The 13,469-nt window shown below is 46.6% G+C and overlaps 1 protein-coding gene across 4 annotated transcripts in view; it reads left to right on the top strand.

The window, feature by feature from the left end:
• The first annotated feature begins 1,787 nt into the window (after positions 1 to 1,787).
• lef1 (lymphoid enhancer-binding factor 1) overlaps positions 1,788 to 13,469 on the top strand; it is a 41,307-nt gene continuing 29,625 nt past the window's right edge. For 3 of the 4 annotated variants that reach the window (XM_062530677.1, XM_062530679.1, XM_062530676.1), the window contains exons 1-3: positions 1,788 to 3,077; positions 4,592 to 4,652; positions 5,954 to 6,078. In XM_062530677.1, coding sequence (XP_062386661.1) covers positions 2,871 to 3,077; positions 4,592 to 4,652; positions 5,954 to 6,078 — 393 coding nt within the window. In that variant the 5' untranslated portion in view covers positions 1,788 to 2,870. The remainder of the gene's footprint in view (positions 3,078 to 4,591; positions 4,653 to 5,953; positions 6,079 to 13,469) is intronic. The other variant, XM_062530678.1, reaches the window with a different exon arrangement.

The following is a 13,469-nucleotide window of genomic DNA, read 5'->3' as shown; positions in this document are numbered from 1 at the left end:
CCTACTAAAATAAACGTAAGACTTTTGCGCTCTGTCATGAAATGAGAGTTAAGTGAACAGTTAAACGCTAGAGGATATTGTATCGTACTGCTAAATGGACATTTTAAACGCTTCCGTTTTATGAACTATTGACGATTAAAAAAACGGGGAAAATCGCATTTGCTTCAGAATTTTGAATGGCAAAATACAATAAAAGTTAAATGCATATACATTGAACCTGGTCTTTTTATTGTTTGGGATAATTTATATATATATAAAAAAAACACCATATTCATTAATGACCAAACGTACATTTTGTCTAATTTGTGACGAATGTGAAGCATGAGTAGCCAGTGTGTGTGTGTGTGTGTGTGTGTGTGTGTGTGTGTGTGTGTGGCTTTCCTCTACACTCTGGAATGCGGCCAGTCTCGGCTCTTTTGAATCCACATTCGGATCCAAATCTAAAGCCTTTGATCTTTTTCGCTGTCTCCTTACCCGGAAGAGAACCCTTGCTTTCCCTCTCAGCTGGGATGAACGCACACGTGGAAATGTTGGCCCGTCTCCATCCTCATACCAAATTTAGTCATACAAAGGCGAAGGAGAGCGAGGGGGGAAACCGGGGATGAAAGAACCAGCCGCTCGAAGATCAAAGGCAGCCGCGGCTCCTCCCGCTAACCCCACCTCCGTGCTTTATAAAGATCTGCCTCCTACTCCAAAGTTATTCTCACGCAATCTCTCCACAGCTAGCCGCAGAAACACACTCCCTCATGTTTTTCTTCCTTTTTGTTTTCACCATACATTTTCGTCTTGAGGGAGACCCATATTTATTTACTTTTCAACCTAGGCCTATTGTTTAGCCTAATCGTTACAGTGTTTCAATTACAACAAACTTTAGCCTTAGAAAGGCATTGTAAATAAGGCAGATTTATTTCATAGATTGCTGTTTAACTTGGCAATTTAAAACATCTGGGTCATTCGCAATCTTCATGGTGGTCGCTGTCTGGTGGCTCTGGCGTCAAAGTAGCCTACAATTTGAACACCTTTTGCAATGATGTAACAGTTGACAACACCGTGTAAAATATTTCACGTGCTGAATATTAGTAGGCATATGTTTGTGTGCGTGTCAATGAATGCCCTGACTGAATGTTTTGACCTCGTCTGTGTGTTTAGTTTCCATGTCCTAGGCGTCTTATTGTCGAGTAATTGAGCAAATTAGTCATTTCAGACAAAAGACAGTGCGGTGGGAGGCCAATGTAGGCTACATAACCTCCATCAGAATGTTTAGTCCAAATATTTGCAATGTGGGCTAAGCGTAAAAAATAGTGTAGGCCTACATTTCTAAATACAGAATTGATAGTTACCCCCAAGCTGACAATGTTTTAGAATTGGCCGCCTGTCTAAAAATATATAGGCTCGATTTTATCCCACAATAATTCATGCTAAACAGACAAAACTCCAAGTCTCCAACACGTCCATCTACTTCACTCGTCATCTAACAGAGGTGTCCTACACTAATCATAAACAAACTTATTTTATAACACAAGAAGCTACCTGCTACACACGGGCAATCCGGGTAACTTGTAGGCTACCATTAAAGCGAACAAGACTTTTGAAGACATAGCTTGATGTTTTATTCAACATTCTGCTATAGGCCTTCACTTAAGATGGCATTGTAGAGTAGCATTACTAAGTTTTTATCAAGCTATCGCCTTCATTAAAAAAAAAATCTGTTTCAGACAAATTCATTGATCACGTGCGACTGGTCAAAACAAGCGGTCTCAACGCGCTACTCACACCGAACACCTAATTCAGACGCTCTATCCCCACACCTCGTAGGCTATACAAAGTTGTAGCGGAGCTCTGAAAACTTCCACCTTCTATTTTCATCAGTAGAGTGAGTCTGTAGATTGGTGTCAGCTTCGACACTGCATCCCCGCCTCTCTCCCCTTTTCCTGTCTACCCATTTGTGAGCTGTATAAATCTCTCTCTCCCTCTCTTTCCCTCTCTCTCAGGAGTGTCAATCGGTGTGGTGTCAATCACAGCGGCGGCTTCCCTTTCATCTTTACGCTCACAGTCACTGCAAGGAAGAGAACGGAGAGAGGAGGGGGAGGAGAGCTAGCTACTTTACAAACACATCTACAGCCGCTACATTACTCGTGGAGCGGCGCTCCAGTTTGGAACTCGGGTCCACAGCGCTTTACTCACGATAACTTAACCATTTTTATAGCTTTATTACTGTTAAATGAGCACGTTCAGAGATGTATTCCGAATCTAGAAGTAGAAATGAACACTCGGCGAGTTATATTTAAAACACAGAGCACGCGCGTGAGTTTGTTACCTTTGTAGCGAATCCACGGTTTTCGACTTTCACTTCTTGTTTTTCTTATCTTAGTTACTTTTATCTCTTTTTCACTTTTTACAAGAGGACAGCTACTGGCTCCGAGACTGAGAACGGGGAACTACACGAGACATCACTTCATGCGGTTTTTGTTTAATTTTACCACGGGACCGTCAAGGGAGCAATTCTGAGTGTTTTCTTCCGCTTATTTATAAGGCACGTCTGAAGTCTAACTTTTGACATTTTTAAAGAGCCAAACAGGAGTGTGCCGCACTCGGGAGCACAAACAAAATATCCGGTTATAGCGATAACATCTTTCATTTTCTTATTTTGGACTCCTAATAATTTGAAGAATCCACATAGCCTGCAATTCAAACATCATAGCAAACCGCACTCCTGTTGCTTTAGCCAAAACATAGGCAGCGTGTTTGCACGCCTTGCAATCACGCTAGGCTTAAAGCATAAATTGTAACCCCTTTCTGGAATCTCTCAACTTTTAAGTTTCGGGATTTTGAACCCAATTCGAACTGTGTGGGTGCTTGAATAAATCAAAATGCCACAGTTAGCCGGTGGAGGAGGCGGCGGGGACCCAGAGCTCTGCGCCACCGACGAAATGATTCCCTTCAAAGACGAAGGAGACCCACAGAAAGAACAGATATTCGCAGAGATTAACCACTCGGAAGAAGAAGGAGACTTGGCAGAAATCAAGTCCTCTTTAGTCAATGAGACGGAGATAAGCCCAAACAGCAACAGTCATGATGTGAGTAGACTACTCTTTTCTTGCAAGAAAACAATAGATTTGTTTTATGTTGAATGTGAAATGTATGGATCTGGCGACACAGGTGCGTCTTCATGGAGAATTAATAATGGCAATAATAATTGGGTAATAAACAGCAAGACAGGACCAAATGCATGATTTATTTAAAAATATTTTAGTATTGTTTAATTATAATATTAATAATAATATTGATGACGATGATAATAATAATAGTAATTTATTCATATTAATTTTAGCCTATTATTATTATTATTATTATTATTATTACTACCAGCGTGCAAAAGGTTAGCCCAGGTTTTAAAATGACAGATATATAGGCCTATACTGTAAGTCACACTCTATAACCATCGATGGATAAACTGCAGTCACAGAACTACAATTGCCAACTACGGAGGAATTTGATCTATTGAATGGGAAATTATTGTTGTTATGTTTAGCTCTAGTTTTGCAGTATCAGCAAAACGCTAAAATGTATTTCTAAAAAAATAAGATGATCTATGATTCATTCCTAAAGATTTTTTTATGAAACGTAATTGGACGTCTTACAGTTAGGCCTGCCAAAACAAAATACGTTTTTTTGTTGCAGATAAGCTTGTTGTAGTTTTAAGATATGTGTTACAACTTGAACATATTTATTATTTGGTCATACAGCATTCTCGATAAGCACTTTTTGATTTTGAAACATTTTTGACAAGTTCCAGAAGTGTCTGATCCACCTGCATAGCTGTTCATAATATTGTTAAAAAACGAAAATGCAATGAGTAGGGAAACAAATTCATTTTCCATTGGAAGAAAATATACTAACTTAAGAGTACATTTCTTGCAGTGGAACAGAATATATTCATCTGAAATATTTTAATGGCATTGCATTTCATATAGTGCACCACTTCTTCTGTGACTTTAGTTACTTTAGATGGAAAGCAGGGACCCACCTTAATTTGCCATTAAGCAGTGTTAATGAAACATGGTCCTCTTCCACATCTCCTGCACAAACTGACACAGAGGAAAATGAAATAAAGGGCTGGATGTTAATTGGGAATCCAGTGCAGTTGCCTGACTCTGCTGCAAGGCACCCTTGGGGAGCTGAACTCTAGGTCTTTTTTAACCAATTCTGTGTTAAGGGAGGAGGAGGAGGAGGTCTGTGGGTATGTCTTTAGGTTTGGTGGCTTTCAGAACCACCGTGCTCTGCAAAGAATTGTTAACTGTTGTGCTGTTGAGAAATGTTATTAGCAACGAGCCCAGAAACAAACTCGGCAGGTTACAGAGCTACTCCTTCGTGACCACATTTCTGACAGAATGTAGCCTGAGAACGTTAAATTGCTGTCAGCAATTTAGATGTGATACTATATAGTGGTAATTTGGATGCTGTCATGCTCACACTCTCTGTCCTCGTCTCTCACTCAATCCTGTAATTTCATAATTTGTCTAAAAACAATATTTAGCTCCGTAATGGTTAACAATGGTCTCAGTCGTTCACTCATATTATTCCTTCACAGACAGGTAGACAGATGCCCCAGGACTCCTACCATGAAAAGCACAGAGATCTTTCAGACGATGGTAAGTGACTGTGCCTATGCCATATGTGAATTAACATTTGATTTTGTGTGTATTTTGTTTCATTGTAGAAAATACCAAATAATTGTGAAAAAGCCTTTTAAAAACATTCAATATTCTGGATTGGTATTTCACGTTGAGTTAATGTTGCAGTAGGTATATTAAAGCCACAGATGCATTTAAAATATGTTTAAATTATTTACTCCATTTTTGTTTCAAAACTGGATTTAATAGAAAAGGTTCAATGGTGAAGCACAATAGCATATCATTGCCTACCCATTAACCATTGCTTTGTTAGTAAGTGTTGTCATTTGAAGGCTTTTCCTTGCTTTAGCAAACTAACTGTAGAGGTCAGGACTTGTGCTATGAGGGTCAGCCAGTGGACTCACCCCCGTCCACCGTCACAACATCCCCCCCCCCACACACACACACAGGCTCAGCCACTATTGTCACTGACAACATGTTGCTGTGGTGTTCACTTGATCTTACTCTCCCCACACACACACACACACACACACCCCCCGCAACCCTCTGATGACACCGAGCCGGAGCACAATAGCCCTGACGTGAAGTGTGTCGCCTCCTTTTGTGCTCGTGTTGCTGTGGATATACCCCCACCCCTCCTAAAAGACCCCAAACACCTCTCCGGTCTGTGTGCCGTCAGTGGCTCTCCGGTTCCCACTGCTGTGGAGATGGAGGCTTCCTGAGACGCGCGTGGCAGCCCATTCTCATGCGCGGGCCCGGGGAGCCCTCTGTCCTGAGGAGCATGCTGCACTCGGATGGCAGGCGACAGCAAACAGTGGGGGCGCCTCATGTTTTGACACGAGTCTGTGTTGCCCTTAATTGTGGCTAATTAGCACGTAGGGGCTCCATTGTTCCCATTGAATGTCACCGGCCTCCGCCCACGAAGCGAGACGAGGTCACGGACAAAAGGCTCTAGTAAAACAGGTCAAATGAATTCAGTGTCATCGGACCACTTAACTAAGTTTCTCCGGCATTATCGGAAAACTTTAAAATAAAACTCACAATAAGAAACTCTTAAGTATGTGATCTGTGTGTCCCTTTTGACATTTTAGTAATGCAAACAAGCTAGCTTCATCATGCTAGTTTTTCTTCAGTGGTTAATTTCACTTGTATTAGCATGGTGCAAAAAGTCTGTGTGTAATGTATGTATTTATATGTCTATGTGTAATGTATGTATTTATATGCCTAGATGTTCTGTGACGTTTCTATAGCGTTTAGGTTAGTGTCCTCAGTCCCATTGAAACCTATCACATGCATTGCTCATCTGTCTGTGTTTACAGGCAAGCTTCAAGACATGTACAACAAAGGGCACCCATACTCTGGCTATCCAGGCTACATCATGATGAACATGAACAATGACTCGTACATGAACAACGGCTCTCTCTCACCACCCATGGGCAGAACGGTGAGTTGTGTTCCCTCTTGATCTCTCTGCTGCACTCCTGATTTCCCCGTTCATATGACCACAGATGCAGTGGGCGCTGGGTCTCCCATCGTAGTTCAGGGTCAAGTGTTCAGTGGCTTTTTGATGGTCACGGTTTGGGATACAAATGCTGGACATTGCTGTGCGTTCACACGTGGTGTCTCGTATCTCACAGGTCGTATGTGCTCGCTCTTATTGGTGCATAGGGAATGCACAAATTGAAAAACATAAACTGAAATGATCAGACACAAAGCCACGGTGTGTTAAATTGTACGCCATCTCCTTCACATCTCTGAAAAGGAGTTTATAGAGTCAGCATTAGGCTCTGCTTGTGTGTACTGAGACAAAAAAGAAATTCTGTGCTGGATCCTCTGGCCCTCGCAGTCCTACTTCTCCATCTGTCCTGTTTGCAAATTTCCAAAAGAGACAGACAATGTAAAAAGGAGCCGGTGGACACGCTAGCAGCTGCCCACCCTAATCCTGTTTGGTGGTTTTTGTGTGAGGAAGACACCCTGTCTGGATATGGCCGGCTGCCTCTCGGAGCCAGCAGGCTGCGGCTGCAGCTCAGGCCTGCCTGTGGAGCCCAGAGAGCGCACTCATCACATGCATTGTTCAGGGTGCGAAAGCCCCTCGCCAGCGGCTGCTGCGTCTGCTGCGTCCGCCGCCCGTGTCCGCGCCCGGCGCTGGAGTTAACGCAGGGGGCTGTCGCCATGCCATCACGGGAGAAATCGTAGACGATCACCAAACCCCAGCAGAGCTGCCTCTGGGCTGATGTGTGTAGATTGCAGTGGGGGTAGTCCTCAGACTAGCACTTGGAGTTTGTCATTAAGTTGAAAATGTGAGACCAGTGTGACGTGTTTACGGCGTTATTGGGGCACGGAGATAGTTCTGATCGGATGCTGGCTGATGAGTTAACTATAGGACAGGGGGAGGGGTGTAGTAGCTCTCTTTCTTTTAAGCATGTCATATGTGATATGAGGCAGTCTGGAGCATGTTTTTGGGCTAATGAATTATATTAACCATGCCATCTTGTCACTGTTTTTTTGCCAGTTCTCAAATGAAACAGTAGTTATTTTTAATCCGGTCTGGTCTGTCACTCACTGGGCCGTGGCCTAATAGAATGTACGAGTCTCTCTCTCTTTCTCTCTCTCTCCCTCTCTCCCTCTCTCTCTCACTCTCTCCCTCTCTCTCTCTCTCTCTCTCTCTCTCCCTCTCTCTCTCCCTCCCTTTCCACACTCTTCCTCGCCGCTGTATGGATCAAATATGTGGATAGACACAGTATCTCCGAGGCTTGGGATTGGTTTTCACGGACATCAAAGGCAGCTTCTTTTCCCTCCTCCTCCTCATTACCCCCTCAAGTTTGGATTGATTTCCATTGACCATGACATTCCTGGGCCTGCCTGCCCACCCAGTTGCACTGCTGCAGTTGTTTCTGCTGCTGTGTCTGACCGTGTGTGTGTGTGTGTGTGGGGGGGGGGGGGGGGGCTCTGGGGTCACTCTGAGCCCTGTCCTTCAGCGCCACGGGTCTCGCTGTGACGCCACCGGCCACTCCACTGTTTCAGGTCATCTCTAGACCTGTACAGCTAGTGTGACAGAGTAGAGGACTGAGAGCCACTGAATGCTGAAGGCCTCTGAAAATTGGATGGTGAAAATGGTGTTCCATTTCATAAACGGGGGGCGCTCTAATTAATTGCGGAGTAAAGTTGTCTGTGTTTTTGTGGGATTGTAGTAACTCTACCTACAAACAAGGTGCCCAATTTGTTAAATAAGAAGGGTGGCATGCGTTTGGATTTCATTTGATGGCGTAATGTGTTCCTCCCTCGCGATGCCCTGTGTTTGTGTGTCGGCTGCAGGAGGTCGTGCAAGGTTTTACTGTTCCATACTGGACTGTTTAAAGTGTGTGCGATCGCTTGCGTCTCTGTTTGCTGGTTGCCGCCTGGCCACTACCAGAGTCTGCATGCACTGCCATCTCACATTTCTTGAAGCAGCCCGGGTGACCAGAATTCAACATTCAGCCGTTAGGCTCTGGCTGCTAATGCACTCCAGAGGCCATCGTGCGTGTAGCAGTGCTGTTGTTGTGGTGTCTGCGGACTGCACGCACTCTAAGGAGGCCTCTGACACTGGACGCTCTTCTAAACAGTGCTAAACCGAGCTGGCAGAACCGTGAGGCATTGCTCAGCAGGACTGAGTACTCGTTATTGAAGTTGACCCCCCTCTTAAAACATCCTCTTAAAACGTTGTACAGTGGCATTCAGCCTGTTGTTTGGAAATGTACTTTTGCTGTGCTTGAGTATCTTCAGAGTAGTGGCTTTTTGGTGTCAGAACTACAGTTTGACACAGTCCAGTGTCCGGTACAGACAGTGTTCTGGTGCTCCAGCCAGCCCATCCAGTGTGCTGGCATACGCTGTGCAGTGTGAATGGGTCTGCTGGTGAAGATTTAAAGCAGGTTTTTGGCACTGGTGTGGTCCCTGCCCCTTCAGCTCCCCTTCCCCCCGCGCCAGGGCCCAGTGGCGCTAAAGCTGTGGGGAGAAACTCCCACTTCCCTTTGATGTGGGACGTGACGGATCTCCAGCACCGTGCGGATGTGCCGTGGAATCACAAGCCCCACAAACCCAGGCTTACTAACAGGATTTAACCCAAAACTGCCTGGGCGCGCGCGTGTGTGTGTGTGTGTGTCTGTCTGTCTGTCTGTCTGTCCACCTGAAAACTTCCCAGCAAACCAAAACACAACTTCCCTGTGCTGTATTTTATTTTGAATTGTAGGATTTGTAGTTTTCATCCTGAACACGGCTCATAATTCACAACCTAGTGGGGCAGATATAGATAAAGATGCAGCACAGAAATAGTATTTATGTTTCAAATGAATACTTCAAATTCATTTCACAAAGTGTGTGTGTGTGTGTGCGCACGCGTCAGCACACATGTCCACATATATGCACTGTTCAATATTTACCTAAGACAAGCCGTGTCCACCCCTTTGTCCCATACCATACGCACATGAGCTGCCAGGAGGAGGAGGAGGAGGAGGAGGCGTGCTCTGGTCATGTGCGTGAGGAGCTGGTCTGAGTGGACAGAGCTCCGTTGTGCTCTCCGTGTGCCGTAGCGCGGCGTAGGGGACCGTGGCGTCCTGGTGTCATCTGCTCTCCAGCTCCTCCTGATCGTCCACATGCCTGGACCTCACAGGGCGCTCCTGCCCCCAGGCCTCTCCAGTGCTCCAGCACAGCACACCCTGGCCCTCTAAACAGCGCCATCCAGCCCAGCACAGCACACCCTGGCCCTCTAAACAGCGCCATCCATACCTCATTTGCATCCAACACTCCCCTGGTGCAGAAAGGAACCGCTGGCATATTGGATCCATGTGTGCTCGCTCTTCTTGGAAAAGCGACCCCTAACAATGTCTTGAGTTTGGCATTTTTGAAATGTCCCATTCAAGCAAAATACAGCTGAGACATTTTGTATCAGATGGCAACATCAAAGCACTTGGCATCACGATTATGAGAAACGGCCTTTTTTTCTGAAAACCACACTTCTTTATGTGGGCTTCTTAATTATTCTTTTGGTTTAGCCTTTTTCCCTTGAAGGAAAACCTAGCTGTTAGTGTATGGCAGCTGAACCAGTTCAGTGTGTGTGTGTGTGTGTGTGTGTGTGTGTGTGTGTGTGTGTGTGTGTGTGTGTGTGTGTGTGTACACGTGCATGTTATACGCAGATGTTTAGATCTGCAGATAGAGATAACTTCCTTTTTTCCGAAACAATTTCCTATCAGAATATTGCAAATATTTCCAGAAAGTTTCCAATTAGGAGAGTATTTTCTGTCATTTTGTTTTATCAGTGGGAACTCTAGTTCAAACGTGGCCATGCTCCGTGGTGTGTGTGTGTGTGTGTGTGTGTGTGTGTGTGTGTGTGTGTGCCGCTGGCTCCCTCTCCCTCCTGCCCCACCAGCTGCCGGGCTCCTGTCATTCGGCACCCCGAGCGCGACCCTGAGCAGCGGCGCGGCGTTGTCATAGTTGTCATCGCGCCGGACGCCCTCATTGTGCCGGCGTGGTCCCGGGGCTGACCTCCGCGACACCCCCGTGGTTCTCTCTTCCCCAGCGCTCGTCGCTGCCGCCGCCTGCACAGCGTGCTGCTGCCACCCCAGACACAGCTGCCTCCGATGGAGATGTCATCACGCGCGGGGCTGCTGCTGGAAGTGAAGGAGGACGGCAGCGCTCAGATCCCTCATGTTGTTGCATTCTGAAGAAAACAACACGTCTTTTAAAGATTCCCTGCTCATAGCCGTGAAAGATTCCTTGCTCGTTGTTAAACTCAAAGTGATGTGGCTGTTCACCGAGGTCCTTAAATGTAGTTTTTGGGCGGTGAAAGTTTTGGTGGCGCTATGATCAGGGTGTCAGAGAGTGACAGGGTGACCGCTGGCGTGGCGTGGAGTGGAGGGGGGAGTGAGCACATGGGGCGCAGGGGCTCTCCTCTCTTCTCCACTTCACAGGGAGGCGCAGGCAGGAGGAGTTCTCTCAGAGCCCAGGGTACAGTGATGATCAATAGCAGCTCTGTTGCAAGAGCTTTTGCCTCTCTCCTCTCTCTCTCTCTCTCTCTCCTCTCCTCTCGTCGTCTCGTCTCCTCTCTGCTTTGCTTCTCTTTCTCACTTGCTCTAACTCGCTCTCGTTCGCTTGCTCGCTCGCTCGCTCTTTTCATATTTTTTTCCGAGGCTCATTATTTCTGCTCTGCTGTGGGTGTGTGAGTAAAGGAGCCTCCCCTGCTCTGTGGATCTGACAGTGCTGAAATATTAATGGTCCCTGGTGTAGGAGTTTGGTAAAGGCCCTCACAGTGCTACAGTACAAAGGGTGCCTTGCCACCAGGCTTTATTAGCCAAGCTGTTAAACGGATAGATGGATACAACTCCTTTTTTCCTCTCACTCTCTCTCTCTCTCTCACTCTCTCTCTCTTTTTTCTTGTACTGTGTACATCAAACCATGTATTTTTCCCCAGCCTTATTCAAGCTCCTAGATACAGAGGGACTCACTGAGAAGCAGTGTTTTTGTTTCTTCAACTCTAGTCTTCTTCATTGCCTTTCATTTGAATTCTCTCTCTCTCTCTCTCTCTCTCTCTCTCTCTCTCTCTCTCTCTCTCTCTCTCTGTGACTCTCTGACTCTGTTCCAGCCTGTGGAGGAGGAAGGGGAGGGAAGTGGGGAGGGCTTTGCTATCAATTCATTTTGTGTGGTCTGGTCCATAAAAAACACCCTGTTCTTTGAATGTTAAAAGAGCCTGTCTTTAATTTTTGGGAAACCCATAAACGTTTGTCGCTCCTTTCATATCTGCCCCTGAATTGAAAACAAATGCTGTATTTTTCCCCTTCCCTTTGAACTGGCCAATTACGGAGCTGTGAAAATAAAAATCACCCCGTCTATCTCGCGCCCTCTGTTTCTGCTCTTTCAGCTCCACACTGCTCTCTTTCTATTCCACTCTTTCCCTTTTCCCTTTTTCCTTTTCTGTCTTTCTCTGTTCCCCACCCCTTTATTTTGCTCCTTCAGTTTTCTCTCTTCCTTTTCACTCCTTTTTTCACCCCTTGTCTCCCCCTTGTTTTTGAAGAAGGGGGGGGGAGTGGGGGGGGGGGGGGGGATCACTGATGTCAAAGTCAAAACCAAGAGCATTAAGAAAACTGGCGAAATGCAATACAGCTGCAATCCGACATGACGCTGGAAAATGGGGCTGAGGAGCAGAGAGGCTCGGCGTATTCCCAGGGCGCGCAACTGCTCGCGGCCTTGGCTTTGATCTCTTCAAAGCCTCCTGCCTCCTACTAGATGGAGAGGCTTGGCTGCTGCTCGTGAGCGAGAGAGAGGGAGAGAGAGCGGGAGAGGGAGAGAGAGAGAGAGAGGGAGAGGGAGAGGGAAAGGGAAAGGGGGGCGGATTTAGAGAGGGGGAAGGGAGGAGGGTTGTGTGTGTTGGAAGGAGGATGAGGATGGGGAGGGGGGTGAAGGAGGGAGGGAGGGTGGGGGGGGCTGTAGTCTTTTCCTTTCCAGGCTGAAATCAATCACAGTGCCGGAGCAATTATGTGTAATTCAACGAGGGCTCAGATTAGTGGGTTTGTTACCTGAGCGACTGTGTCTGTAATCTCCACGACACACCGTCCGTCTCCCCAGCAAAGGGAGGCCGGGCCGAGGGGGAGGTGGGGCGGGAGGGAGGGAGGGAGGGAGGAAGGGAGGACAGGAGGGAGGAGAGGAGGGAGGGAGGGAGGGAGGAAGGGAGGAGAGGAGGGAGGCAGGCGCTGAAAATGGAGCCACGCTGCCGTCCAGCAGAGCAGAAAATGGGGACACAAAGGGGTGATTACACTTGCAGATGTCCCCGTGCTTAGCGCCGCCGCTGTTTTGGTGGCGTGAACACTGAGGTTGCAAGCGAGCTAACGAGGCGCTCCTTTGTGGCGGAGCGTGTGCCCAGAGCCCACCCCCCCTCGCCGCCCTCGCCGCCCTGTTGCCACCCTTGGCACCGGCGCACACAGCGCCCACCTCTCCCCAGGCGCCCAATTTGCTCGGGCTGGAGAGAGCCTGCAGTGATGGGTGAATGGCCACAGACGGCCACAAACTCACTCCACTATTCTACTCTTCTACTTTTCCACTCTTCCACTCTTCCACTCTTCCACTCTTTCACTCTTCCTCTCTTCCTCTCTTCTATTCTTCCTTGTTCTACTGCAACCCACTCCTCCAAACTTCCTCTTTTTTCCTCTCTCTCCTCATTTGTAGGTGAGTTGAGATTTTGTTTTCTGTTTATGGAGCACAGCGTTTTTAATTGACAGTTTTTCCCTTCTCATGGGGATTTTTTATCTCCAGAAAATATTGATTGCTTTCAGACAAAGTTGTGATAATACGCCTTTTGAAATAAATGTAAGCTTTTTGTTGACAATGTTGTCTCGGGTCTGCTATGCGTATGACTTACAATTACTATGCCCGTCTTTCAACACACTTTCTTTCTATCTTTCTTTCTTTCTTTCTTTCCTCCGTCTTTCTCTGTCAGTCTTTCTTGCGTCTCTTCTCCTTGTTCCCCTGTGCTGTCTGCAGGGTTGTGCAGTGAGAGCAGCTCTGGAGTAGAGACGAGAGAGAGGGCTTTTGTTTACTCCACGACAGTCACTTGATGCAGGATGATGAAACCCATAAAAATATTCCGCAAGAATGTGTTTGTTCATCTGATCAGGGCTTGTGTGCGGCTCGTGCCTTTGATCAGGCTCTGCGGTGGCTATTAAAGGCAACTCTGTTTCCCATGGGATGTACACATTTAAGAAAATTAGATTTCCAGCTTGGTTAAAGGACTGAGAGGCAAGGATATTGATTGCTGTTAATTTACTAAGAGTCTAGCACCACTGAGCTAATGAACTGGGCAGGAGCATACTG

This window comes from Sardina pilchardus, chromosome 2 (genome assembly GCF_963854185.1).
Source record: "Sardina pilchardus chromosome 2, fSarPil1.1, whole genome shotgun sequence".
NCBI lineage: Eukaryota > Metazoa > Chordata > Actinopteri > Clupeiformes > Clupeidae > Sardina > Sardina pilchardus.
This window is presented reverse-complemented; position numbering and strand designations above follow the sequence as displayed.